This window comes from Phymastichus coffea, unplaced genomic scaffold (genome assembly GCF_024137745.1).
Source record: "Phymastichus coffea isolate CEN01 unplaced genomic scaffold, Cenicafe_Pcof_1.1 PCOF00179, whole genome shotgun sequence".
NCBI lineage: Eukaryota > Metazoa > Arthropoda > Insecta > Hymenoptera > Eulophidae > Phymastichus > Phymastichus coffea.
In genome coordinates this window covers 95,088-109,370 of record NW_026706990.1, presented here as the reverse complement: position 1 = coordinate 109,370, position 14,283 = coordinate 95,088, and the positions used below count along the sequence as shown (strand labels likewise).

General features: G+C 36.4%; 1 protein-coding gene across 1 annotated transcript; it reads left to right on the top strand.

The window, feature by feature from the left end:
* The first annotated feature begins 1,265 nt into the window (after positions 1 to 1,265).
* LOC131673478 (uncharacterized) lies at positions 1,266 to 9,567 on the top strand. Its single transcript, XM_058951497.1, has 20 exons — positions 1,266 to 1,281; positions 1,389 to 1,637; positions 1,757 to 2,167; positions 2,360 to 2,698; positions 2,961 to 3,350; positions 3,421 to 3,745; positions 3,819 to 3,988; positions 4,069 to 4,182; positions 4,244 to 4,427; positions 4,511 to 4,846; positions 4,915 to 5,103; positions 5,178 to 5,325; positions 5,400 to 5,568; positions 5,645 to 5,824; positions 5,889 to 6,126; positions 6,212 to 6,340; positions 6,415 to 6,661; positions 8,635 to 8,784; positions 8,855 to 9,229; positions 9,316 to 9,567. Exons 1-20 carry the CDS (start codon positions 1,266 to 1,268, stop codon positions 9,565 to 9,567), a joined length of 4,611 nt encoding a protein of 1,536 aa, XP_058807480.1.
* The last annotated feature ends 4,716 nt before the right edge of the window (positions 9,568 to 14,283 follow it).

Genomic DNA, 14,283 nt, shown 5'->3' with positions numbered 1-14,283 from the left:
GCAGCATCGCATATGACAAAAATCTATTATTTATACTTATTAACTAAAACAATTTCATCGACAAATAATCTGGACAGATAGTCAATTCCAAAATTGTTTGTAATATGACAAAGTTAATATTTTTACTGCAACATTTTATTTTGCAATTTATAATATTTGTTGACTCTATGGACGAATAATGCCGTATTCGAATAATAACTTTAAATCGATTTATGATTGGTTACAATGAATAATGAAACATTTCTGTTTGAATGACATATTTTCATTCATTCTTTGAAAAACTTCTGACATTGCAATTATTGCATTGGACTCGAATACGAAGTTATTGAATGAATGTTCGGTAGAGTAATTGCATCCATTACGCACTATTATAATCCTTCACTGTTTAGCAAACATTTACTGTAATATATATTACAATATATTACATTTGTAAAGATGATAGCAATGATAAAACGAATTTAAATTAAATAATTTTTTCAAGTAAAAATGTGTTTTGAAAAATATTTTAAACAAATTTGGTGGGGAATCATGGAAACGTCTTTAAAGCGTAAAAAGCACAACTTTTTAACATTTGAAATCTCAGAATAATGAGTTTTATTGATTTATTATTAAAAAGTAGGTTGTTAGCGCAATAAATTCCAACGATTTTAAACGCATCGTCGAAAATGCTAACAATCATAAAAATTGATTCGCATGCGTAATTGTATTGACCACTAATTGATGTCAAATGAAAGCTACACTGAAAAAAGAGCAAGTGATGACGAAATCGCCAGTATTGCTTGCACCTGCTTACGATTGCACTTTTAACAATCGTGGCATCGTCTAACTCGTCCACCGCGACGATTCTTGGCTCAGAAATAATCAGAACACGAATGTGAGTGGTACTACATTGATCTCCGTGGTAGTTGGAGATTTTTTTATAAATTCTCTGTACTCTTTTAGTAAAAATGGTTAGTTAATATTTCATTATATAGAATATTTTAACAATATATTCTAAATTAAAATATATATATACTGTAAACATTTAGGATTTCAAAATAAGCAGTAAAAAACACTGTTCAACAAATGTTCCATACGGTAAATATTTAAAGAAAATCGTACTATTAATACTCAGTTCGCGGCTGATTACAGTAAAAATAAAATATTTTTTCAGTGAGAACTCAAGAAGATGCCAGTGATGAAAACAACAAAAATCATATTTTAAACTTCATTATCCAATACAGAATTGGTTTCTTTTCAGTACTATTTTCAACTTTGTTGGTAGGATGTTTCATCATGATTGTAATTTATTTCAATATCCAACAAGGTAACAGAAACATCTACTCAGTTATAATGAAAAATTATTTAAAAATATGATATTCACTAATTGATATTACACTGTTTCACAGATAGCTATTCTGAGTCGATACAGATGAAAGAAATGAAAGGAGGATTTCCATATAAGTCATGGGTTTCGCTAGACGTCGATCCAGCAACGAAAGCAGCGGTCATTCAAATGGCATCTGCTAAGGATGTATATAACCCAAATATACCTTTTCTTCAAGATGAAGTAGATGCCATGACACGTAAGAAGCGTCAAGCTAACTATCCCAAAGATTGCTCATCTCGACAGGCGGAATGCCAAAGCATTTTAAAAGGTGTGTAGCATAATCAGTATTGTATACTTGTAAATGGCTGATTTAATAATAATTAAGATAGTTCTGTTATTGAAATTATTTGCATAAAATGAGCATTTTAAAGTATTGTTTTTTGTCAGCTGTTAAAGAAATGACACATTCGATGGTCAATTCGTTGGAGGAAATAAAGAATAAACTCATTACACAAAATATTCTGAGCGCAAATGATCCACGGGATATTAATTATCAAAAAATTTTCGACTGCCTGAAGTGCAAAAATATAATCGAGCACAAACAGGAAGACGTGGCAAACTACTACAATCAGAGACATATTAGCGATGTACTACCTTATTTCGATAATCAATACCAGTCTGAGGACGATGGAGAGGAACAAATTAATAGCAAAGAGGAGCTGTACAAAGGTGACGAAAGAACCGAAAGGGGTATTTCAAAACAGGTCATGGAATCAGTGACTAACAGTTCAAAAGTGTCAGGTGGCGCTAAAATCACTGAAATTCTTCACAATACAACGATTGTCGAAAAAGATCAAGGTAAAGATTTATTTTCGTGTAATAAATATTATTTAATATAGTAAACATTTATGTATATGTATCAATGTCCACTCGGCAATCTGAATAATACGAACAGGGTGTCCAGTTAAGAAAAGATTTAATTAATAAAAATTTAGGCGAATCAGCAAAGAGGAGTAGAGAACACACTTTGATGTAAGGCTCGGTTTACAGAAGGCGAGTCTCATGTGACGCGCAACATGGGTGGCGCGACACCGTTGGTAATGCCGACAGCCGACACGACCATGATCTACAACCAACAAAATCCATTCGGGTCACCAGGCGACAAACTGAATTATCCCGAGGGTATCAATAACAACAACCCGAATATTCCACCCGCTCTTCAACCGTTCATTTTGCCGACTGCCGAGACGACCAAGTACAGCCAGCAGATTCAAATCACACCACAGGCTAACAACCCATCGTTCATCCCCATCTGCTTTTACAACAATCCCCCATCCGGCACCCCGCAGCAGCAGCAGCCCTTCTTCACACCGCAGTTCCTGCCTCAAGGTAATGCTATCTCCTTAGAGTATACGGTTACGTATTCAGCACCCACGTGTATGCTCCGATAAACGACACTGTTGTGCTATAAGACGCTTCCTATAGAAATCAGATCACTAATACTGGTAGTGTACCTATCTTTCGAGCAAACTTTCTTGACCATGGCTTCACGCTTTTTCTTCATTAGCCTTGAGTTCAATGTTTTAAATGTCATAATATAAATTTCTTTACTCTCAGTTTATTATTTGACTAAAAACCAGTCGTTTGACAGGTACGAACCAAGGACAATCAATAAAATTCTTCCCCACCGGTCAGCCAATCGTGCCTCCCATTTTCCATAGTAATCTGCCAGCACACTTCCTTCATTCTAATCCAGTGCAAGGTGGACCACTGTTCTCACAGCAACAGTTTTCAATGAATAATCAAGCGCCACTACGGAATGCGCCTTACTACTGTACTTATATCCAAGCACCTAATATACCGCAACAGCCAGCTTTCCCTCCGATGCCAACGACTAGTAGCTTTCAAAATTCATTTTTATCGAGATATAGCGATGACAAGTCAAAGTCTAAGGAGAATGTTATCAGTGAAAAACAAGTAAATACAAGAACAACTGTCAAAAGTATTTATGACGATTCGAATGAGAAGGTTTCTTTAGAAGGTACATTTTTCATTAAAACCAACGACTATATGTGTAATTAATTTAATTTTTAATGCTTATCTCTTTGCAGTGTGCAATGGTTTCATATGTTCCGCACCTTATAGAAAGTGCATACCCTATAATCAGCGCTGTGACGGTAAAGTAGATTGCCTTGGTGCAGAGGACGAAATAGGCTGTCCAATCCAAGAGGACACTTATTATTCGCGTTTCCTCGTCGACAAACAATACGAAAATAGACTAATAAATGTTGAGGATATGACGAAAACCATCACCACTTACATAGCGACGACTATGATGAATCCGATTATTGACACGGTCACTGATCGCAATGATATTGAAACGACGACTCCTAAAATGATTGTTCCTGAACTGCCGAAACATTTCAAATGCAAGAGGTCAGTATATACATTCTAGGAATTTATTTTCAAGCTTTTGTATTCTTGTGAACGGTTTATTTTTTTTTCTCAGAATCATACAGACAGTGTCAATGGATAGACACTGTGATGGCGTATTCGACTGCGAGGACGCATCGGATGAAGAAGGTTGCACCTGCAAAGATTATTTGATGCTGCAACGTCCAACATCAGTATGCGATGGTCACGTCGATTGCAATGACGGAACCGACGAAGAAGACTGCAGTAATTTCTTCTCTATTTTTTCAATCTGTTTGCACATAAATACGAGTTTACAGTTAACGATTCGCTCAAATTTCTTGCAGGCTTTTGCCGTGACGATGAGTATCACTGCCACAGAAGTGGCGGCTGTATTCCAAGGGCAAAGTTTTGCAATCAAGCCTACGACTGTAAACTCAACGAAGACGAGTTAGATTGCTGTAAGTTATTTAAACGTTACACTAGAGGAAAGGACAATAATGATGTGTCGAAATCTACTAGTTGTTCTGACGGACGGTAAACGCGTGAATCTGGATCTGGACAAGCGACCCCACTTGAACCTTGCGGGAGTGCTGACGCGTTACGAGAGAGGCGCCTGGCGACCCTCGTGCTTTAAATCTGAGTATCGAAGCGAGGCCAAACGTGCGAACGCTGCCCAAAGGGTCTGCGAATATCTCGGTTTCCGGTGAGAGCACCTTCTTTCGATTCTTTCAATGCTTCCAATGTATCTTTGATTGAATCATATTACGTTGATTGGTTCTATTGCAGAAGTTTAGATACCGTCAACGAGGTGATTGTGCAAAAGTCAAAATTAGAAGAAAGGTCGTCGACAAAAAATTTTCCCATCACCTACGAATATCCCCCGGCATTCACACCCATGTCAAAAGGAGACAATAATACTTGTTATGGCCTCTATATCCGCTGCAAGCCTATTCTCGATAGTAAGGTGAACGTACATCTTAAGAGGAATCCAGAAACTGACGAGCGCAGTTACCTCTGGCCCTGGGAAGGCTCTGTCTTTGTTGACGGAAAGTATCAGTGTCCAGCTGTACTTTTGGAAAACGATCTACTTCTAGCCAGTTCAAAATGCGCCGAGGATATCGAGTGAGATTTATATATTTATTATATTAATTTTACGCTTTTGACAAATTAACATTGCGGCTTTACTGCAGCTTGCGTAAAAATTACACCACAGCTGTGTTTGGAGTAGCTTGTCCAGATATGCCTTATAGTGGTCCTTACCAGCAGATATCTCAAATAGTGGACGTTAAACCTATTAAGAATTCCGATGCGTCGTTATTCCGTTTGAAGAACGATATAAACATGACGCGCTACGTGCAGCCAATTTACTTAGAAAAGAGGTATAATTTTACATTATAATGATATTATTTTTAAAAAAGCTAAGTTTTAATGGAAAATGTGTTTGATTCCGCAGAATTTTTCCAGCATCGACGAACGATAGCTGCGTGGCACTCGGAGTCACTGACCGTGGCCAAAGAAAAATGAAATTCCTCCAGGCGCTAGTCGACAATTGTCCTAAATGTCACCGCTGTTATACCGATTACAACGATGTATCGTGTTCTGTAAGTTATCATTTGAAAAATTGATTACTTAATGCAGTCTAAATTAATTATATTATTTGCTGTCCTGCAAACAGAAAATCAACGAGACAGTGAATTGGAGTGGAAATATCGTATGCTTGAGTGGAAACGGTGGCTGGTATCCTACTGCTGTTTTTCAGGATATGGATGAGAATTGTGGATTCAACAATAAACAAACTCTGAATAGCATAGATTATATCCATGCTCACCTGTCTGAGGCCATCGGTAAATGACAATTGAATCCACAATGTAATATTTAAGTAGTAAAACATTACACATATTAATGCACATTTTTTTTCAGACGAACAGAATTCAAACACAGTCGAAATGGAATGCAACGGCATCAGATGCGCTTTTGGTCAGTGCATACCATGGAATCACGTCTGCGATGGGATTCGTGATTGCAGAGATGGAGCCGATGAAGATCACAATACTTGTTCTGAATACAGTAGAAAATGCGAAGACAATATTTTTGAATGCAGTAAGTTCGTGGCTTGGAAAAATCTTTCGTTAATTCTTTTTATAAATAAGATTGCCCATTCCAGAATGTACCCAAGCTGAGCTTCGTTGTGGAAATGGCAAGTGTGTTTCAAAAGAGAAATTCTGCGACAGCAAGATTGACTGTGCAGATGGATCCGATGAGCCAGCAACTTGCACTTGTGCGGAATACTTGAAATTAACAAGGCCTAAATTGGTGTGTGACAATCGTCGACATTGTTTGGACAAGTCTGACGAAGACTACCGACATTGCTATTGCAAAGATAATAGTTTCAAATGCGAAAAGTTCGTTTGTTTTTCTTTGGAAAATGAATTGGTTTTGAAATGATACATGCTTCGATATATTTTTGAAATATCTAATACTTTCTAGGAGTGCTTACAATGGTACCGTAGCGTGTGTCTCGCCTGATGTAGTTTGTGACGGTCATTCCGATTGCCCACAAGGAGAAGACGAGACTGAACATGCCTGTACCACTATCAAATCAGCAAGATTTGAACCGTGAGCGTGGTTATTGAAGTTGTGAAAATGAATATCTTGTCTATTAATACTTATTTTCTTTTTCCAATTTATAGAAATGGAAGAGGCGAACTCCAGCGAAGATCTTACGGTGTGTGGCAGTCACTTTGTCTACCCGAACCCACAAAGTCACAAACCGAAGCGCAAGCCGCATGTCGCAAGATAGGCTACAGCACTGGCTTAGTCGTGAGCAACTCCCAAACTGCAGATTCGGTTTACGTGCCGCGTAATGACTTCTACATGTTCCAACTTAACAATCACACCTGGATAACCATGCGAGAGGATGTATCTTTTGGATTCTGGGTTAGGCCTAATATGCCTTGTTACAAACTCTTTGTCCATTGTTTTTAATGTTCATTAGGTATATAATCATTATTTATTTTTGTGAAGAGATGCGCTTCATATTTTAACTTTTATACATGGTCAGTTTTATTTTTGAAATAAAGATATTTTCGTAACCTTATTGTACATAATTTCAGCTTTTTTTTAATGTGTGGCATCATTTTCATTTAATTTCAAGACAGTCAATAAACTCAGTCACGCCAGAGCGATATGTGTGTTTTTTCGTAGAAGAAAAAAGCAAGGATCCGGTATCGTTGTAGGAATATCGAGAAATTAAAAACAAACTAGCGATTAAGCCGTGGTTATCTGACGTTGCACGATAAACCTTGTGTCTAGAGAAAGAGAACAAGAGGGTCGAAAATGTCGCGTGAACATCACGCAGCTTCAATGTGAGAACAATGTCGCGAGAGAACAGTCCGCTGCTGCAGAGTTACACGTATGCCCCAGAAAGCTTGGGCACGCGACACGTGCAGATATTCCTCGTGTTCTTGGGTATCGCAATCGCGTATGCGGTAAGAGTCTCTATGTCCGTTACTATCGTTGCTATGACCGACGCTAAATCAGCTAATCCCGACTTTCCAGTATGTATATATTTTATGTATTTATTTATCGAATTATACTAAAATCTGCTTCTTTTTTCTTTTGACGCTATTCGATAAATTTTTTAATTCAGTAGACTTGTGATCAGTAGTTTATGTATAAAACTCGTTTATTAATTAACCTTGCATTACTAATAAAAGCCACAATATATAGGGCAAACAAGGTGAGACGTGAAAAAAAAATTATTTAATGTTTTTTATAGAATATTTTGGAAACAACACAAGATCAAACATTCCCTCGTAATTAATTTTTGAAGCTCTTATGTATTTCTAAAAAATTATAAATATATTCTGATATTTCCACTCTAGAATAAAATTAATGTTAATGAAAATAATATGATAATAACATAATCACAAGGAATTCAATTGGGATACCAAAACTAGCTCGATAATTTTGAGCTCATTCTTTTGGGGCTACATTATAACACAAGTGCCCAGCGGCTATATCGCCAACACGCGTGGAGCCCAAAAACTACTCTCATGCGGTGTTTTTATCTGCTCTTTTGTGAACTTGTTGATACCAATATTAGCTGTGCGATACGATTGGACTGCCGTGATATGTTGTCGAGTTGCAACGGGTCTTTCGCAAGGCTGTTTGTTTCCATGTGTACAAACATTAGTTGCACATTGGGTCCCCCCGGCTGAAAGAGCTCGCTTAGGTTCGTAGCTTTTATAAAAACTTATGCGACTTGAAATAACTCATTTTTTGTTTTAGGATCTTTTGTTATGAATGCTGGGACATTCGGTACTGTAGTAACAATGCCACTGTCAGGTTTATTATCAGTCTCACGTTTAGGTTGGCCAAGTATCTTTTATATAATCGGTGCAACTGGCATGGCTTGGAGCATTTTGTTTTTCTTTATGGGAGTTGATACGCCATCTGAGCACCCGACAATCTGCCCTAAAGAAAAGCATTACATTGATGACTGTCTTGGAAAATTGGATAAAAATACGGACTCCGAAGTATCATGCTTTATATGTACAGAACTATTATTGAACTTTTCATATATTTTTTCCATGTTTTTTCATTAAGCTTAACAATTAAATTTACTCGCGTTTCTTCATTTCTGCATGATATTTTATTTCGTTATCTAAAGAATTCTTGCGTAATTACCTGAATACAAAGCTAGATATTTCCATTGTATAGAAAATGTTGACAATCAGAGTTGCTTACATTAAATAAGGCGATTTAACATATTTTATATTTAATTTTATAATCGACGACGCTGTTGCTTTCGTACTTAAGAATCGATTTTGAAAAATTCGTATGTGATACGAAAATTAAAAAAAATATTTGTTAGTGTACAAAAATTAATTGATTTGTTCTTGTTGTAGAAACGGAAAGTTCCATGGATGGCTATACTTACATCGGTGCCAATATGGTCTTTGATGATTGTTCACTGTGGAAATAATTGGGGGTTTTATACAATGCTCACAGAAATGCCTACTTACATGAAATCAATACTTGGTTTCGACGTTCAAAGAGTATGCTTTTCAAAATCAAATCATCATATTATTAAAATAAATATCTCTTTACATTGATATTATCTGTTAGAGTGGTGCGATATCAGCACTACCTTATTTAGCCATGTGGATTTTAGGATTTCCAATCAGTTGGTTATCCGATTTTGCATTAAAGAAAGGTGCCACCGTACAGCATGTCCGCAAAATAAGTAATACAATAGGACTTTGGGTGCCAGCTTTAGCAATGACTATCTTATGTTTAATAAAAACTCATGATAGAGAGTTACTTATTCTGGTACTGGTTATGGCCGTTGGATTCAACAGTGGAACGAGTAGTGGCTTCCAAATCAACCATATAGATCTCAGTCCTGATTTTGCCGGTACATTAATGTCCATTACCAACAGCGTTGCGAATTTATTTGGTATTTTGGCACCGTTGACTTGCGGAGTCATTGTGACCGATTCGGTGTGTTTTTTTCATGCTCGCAAATATCATTGTGTACAAGTTTTGTATTTTTTTTCAACTACTAATATTATTCTTAATTATTTCAGACAAATGTCAAACAATGGCACACCATATTTTACATTTCAGCACTGATTTACTTTCTGTCAAATCTCAACTTTATTATTTTCGGCAAGGCCGAAATTCAACCGTGGAGTCAACCAGAAGTTTCTAGCAATTCAACACCTCGACGTCCTAACAGAGTATCTAGAGTGTCTTCAATTTACGATCCAACATCAGTTGCCGTTGTTGAAGATTTAGAAGAAGTTCAAATTACTATTAATTCCAGATTATCAAATTGAAAGTAATTTTTAATGTACTCACATTTTTTTAAAAAAGTTATTCATTTTTCTATAAAAGAGAATTTAATTTTTCATTTCTGATTGTTGTCTTGCAATGTGGTAATTTGCTAATTATTAGCAACTTTGACAGTAGGATGCAGATCAAGGACCCCCACGTCTCGTATACGCTTTTGCGTTTGGTTCTTTCAGAGTAGCCCTGAGGCTGGAGATTTCAGGGTGACGATAGACAGAGAAAGGGAAAGAGAGAGAGAGAGAGAGAGAGAGAGAGAGAGAGAGAGAGAGAGAGAACAAGAGCTGCTACTCGCTATTGTTTTCTCGAGTGGCACTCGCTGGTTCAATGCTCGCTCTCTCGGTCCGCTCCGGCGCGCTGCCACCAGATGTGCTGCAGCCTCCTATCCGCGAACGCTACGTTTTGTAATTCCCCTTTTTCCTTCTACCTCTGTCCTCCTCCCGTGCAGCCACTATACTCTATGTGTATGTGTATTTTTTTTTCGTCTTTCGCTACTTTCTTTTCATCCCCTCTCTACTGCTCTTCTACCGTTTTTTTGGAAATTCTCGCGTCCCGCCTTTGACGCCGTGATTCGGCTTTGTTTCGCCGAGAGAGCCGTCGAGGACACCGAAGATTGCCGAGATTTTGTTAAATTGGAAATTACTCGTGGAAACGGCTTTTCACCATGTTTTATACTTTGTTGCCTTGCTTATTCTCGCTCAGTGTTCACTTTTTTACCTGCTAAATACATTAATTGTAAATTTAACTTGTAGCTTAATGATGAACTTATAGATTTTTTAACTTTGCTTTTGCGATCTTAATTTTTTATCGACATTTTATTTTTGATAAGGTAGAGATAAATTAAAAAAATACAAAGTTGTATAAATTTCAGTAGCTCTTCAAGCATTAACATATTGAAATTTAGAAATTGAATTAAATTAATTTAAATTTAGAAATTTAGCAGTTTAAAAATTGAATATTGAAATTTCTACACTTAAACATTCAATTTTACAATTTGAACATGTTTCAAATATTGAGTTTGGTGCAATAATTGACGTTTGCATTCCAGTTATATAGCAATAACTTACACAATGCACTGTGAATTATATATATCCTACCTGTGGATTTAATTGACGTTCTATTTGCTTATTCGTCGACGTTGCTCTGAACAAGATTGATGAGCACATAATTGATGCCTTCATATCTCGTGTTTCACGTATCAAAGGGTGTGATTCGCGGTTAATGCAACACTACGGAAAATGTATTACATCCATTAGTTTCGATACAAATCACTTTAATAATTGGCAACAAGTGATTTTCAAATACAGCATTTAGATTATTGTAAGATATTTTATACATTTTACTACCTCTCATTCAATAAGTGAAAACGCAATCCTATTAAAAATCTAAATTAGATGCAGGTGATCGAAGGGTACATGAGTGCAATGGCGGTAGAAGAACGTGCCTGTAAGAATGGAGACATTTCTATGTATATATTCAAAAATACTTTTCATCCCACTATTCGCCTGTAGACAATGCAAACAAGCCTGTCAATAATTGCACAAACAAACGCACAGGCACGTACGCTGGGAAAGCAAGCGATAAGGCGCGTAGTAGTTCGTCAAGCAGCGATTCCTTTTTCTGAAGCGAGTCGCATGGGGGCCAAACAACGCAGGTCAATTAAAAAGCTAGGATTTGTCAGTCTTAACAAACCTCACGAAATTGGAGAAAAAACGTGACGTGACGTATGTACACACATACTCACGCACACGCGCACACACACACACACGTATATATGAATATGTACTGCGCATATAGTGTTCAAATCAATGGGAGCGTGCCGGCACGTGTCTCTCGGCACCAAGACTTTATATTCGTATAGCAATATACTGTCCGCCGCCGCCCGCTCGCAAGAGAGCAGTGCACCGTATACTCGCATATATTGACGTGCGTCAAATTATCATAATCGACAAACGCGCAGCGAAAAGCGAGGGGGAAATCCGGCAAGCTGCGTTTATTAATTTTTATCGTTGCTGCCGGTTAATTGAACTTTTATTACTGCAGCCAATCAATTCGAAGCATCTTTGAATTTCCCTACATTGATTGAGTCAGTTGTACGATCAGACGATAGCTGAAAGCATTGTCGACGCATCTAAGGTCCAATCCAAGTACGCATCGTCTGTACTCCAGCAATGAACGTCCAATCGACGACTGATAGACCGTTAATTACTCGGTGAATGCAAACATCGATAGCGCATGGTTTAAGCTCGGTAGCGCCACAATTCCTTACGAAAATAATCGTCAGGAAGGACAATAAGACGCTTCTAGTGGAGACAAGCAGAGCGAGAGAGAGAGCGTCAATGGCGCGTACTAATCGCATGGCCCCAGCTCGATCGAGCTCGTAATTGAAGGCGATAAACAGCCGCTTATGTGTATACGAATCGAGGGTCGCTTCCGTCGTAGTATATATCTGCATCCCGTTCACCGGCCAACAATAACACGATGCGCGCACAGGGGGGTACGTTGTCGGTCGGACTCTCTCTCTCTATCTCTCTCTCTCTCTCTCTCTCTCTCTCTCTCTCTCTCTCTCTCTCTCTGCAAATCCTTGGAGGGAGACTCGGCGAACCGGCAGTTTACACGCCGGATCATCCCCTCGTTATTGTTGCGTTTATGATAATAATAACGCGCGGGAACGCCTGCTGCCCGCGCTCGCAGCCTTACACTTTTTCACTGCAGCTCCACTCATTTCCGAAAACTGAATTGCATGCTAGAAATGAGTTTTGACTATTCATTATTTATTATTCACGTTTGTTCTCCGCGAACTTCAATTAAATGTCACTATTCATTGTAGTTAATAATTAGCCATATATATTTTTCTTTTTAGTTCTACTATCTTTAATTTTCGCTGTTTACTTGAACAAGTATGCTAAGGACAATAGTTACATTAAACCAATAGTTACATTAGTCGCATTTATATTTATTGAAAAAGTATTGTGCTTTGAAATATAACATCATATTTAGGTCGGCTTAATTGATATTACTTATATTATGGTTTCTGTCATTTTTAATTATCACGTTGATGAATGTACTTTAAAAAATGCTAGTAATTACCAGATTGATAAAAATACCTTAGAAAAATAAGCAAAGAGGAAAAGTACAGATTTGATGGGAATGCAGATTGCTTGTGTTGTTGTAACTCTAGGCGTGATTAATGTAGATACGACTTGATTAATGTAGAAGATTGTCAGAATGTAAACAAAAAACACAAGAATTCGCTTCGACTTTTTAAATAACGCATCGTCGCGATTCGACGGTCAATTCATTCTACATCGCATTATTATGAAAATTCAAATAACTTATAAGTCACACTAAAATTTTAGATCGAGCTTGTTGAACAGTATGGACATAATGCGAAAAAACATACCATTTAACCAGCTGATAAATTCAGTTTAACATTATATAGGGTCCACGGTAGTCCACTGAGCCCAAATGTCTTTGGAAAACCTGATGTACTTTTGACCGCAGGTCTTGTAACTTCCTTAGATTTTTACGTAATATTTGTATCCAAACAATAGCTAGGTAGTACGTATTTTTATTCATTTGGAATCTCAAAATTTATAATAAAAGTTAACGGAAAATCTTCTTTTAAATTTGCATGATTGTTTAAAATTTATGATTCTGTAATATAAGCTATAGCTTATGATTTTCAATAGTTTCATTGACAGATGCCAACTGGACAGTTACGACGGTTGGCTTAATAATTTTAGAGGGACTGCTTATCGAGGCGTCTCATCCAATATTCTACGATAAATAGTATAGTTATAAAGTTTTAGAAATTAAGGTAAAGGAATATTTAGTTATAATTTTACATATTTATCAATCAATTGCTGAATGAATCAATAATTATCTCTCATTGATTTACGAACATTCATAGATACTCTACTCATAGTTGCCTATAAAAATAATCTATTAATGTTAAATACAGTTGGTTAATACATATTTACGACATAGTTCCCTAATATGAATTCAATGTATACATAGATAGAGAAATTTATACTACAGATATGGAAAAATAATTTTGTTACTTTCATTTTCATAGTACATGGAATATAGCCTCTGTAAATATGATTTCATAGCATAAGTGATATATACCATATGACTAGTAGTATAAACAACGTATAAGAGATGTTAATCTATAGAATCTGTTTAAAATAACGTTAGACTATTTTTCGACGGAATCCCATAAAATTATCGATCTGACGTTAACAAAGCAATATACCATAAGAATATTCCATCCGAGTGTGATTTATCAAAAGATACAGCTCCGCAAGCTATAATTTGGGTTGCAAACAATATAATAGCTTCTTAACAAGTAATGATAACAATATATGAATGACACTTGTTCACATTTTAATGTATTTGAATTAATTTCAACTTTATTTTATTTTAAGGATGTTATGATTTGGAAGAGTAAGCTGAAAAATGTGGCTCTATTGGAAAACATGTTTAAGAATTTTTAATTGCATTGAACTTTTCATGAGATCAAAATGACATAACTCTCATTTTTGATCATGTGATAGATATTATTAAATATTTTTTATAATATATACGTTAAATTTCTAAAAATTATTTATCTCAATATATTCCCCAATAGATTATCGACACTTTGTTTAAATCTAAAAATGCATGCAAATAATAATTTATGTCACCTAACAACTCAATAAATA

Excerpts from the sequence above, each read along its gene's own strand:
- LOC131673478 (XM_058951497.1), top strand. Across the intron at positions 5,104-5,177 it reads CCAATTTACTTAGAAAAGAG|AATTTTTCCAGCATCGACGA; the intron begins GTATAATTTTAC and ends TTGATTCCGCAG. Across the intron at positions 8,785-8,854 it reads TTGGTTTCGACGTTCAAAGA|AGTGGTGCGATATCAGCACT; the intron begins GTATGCTTTTCA and ends ATTATCTGTTAG.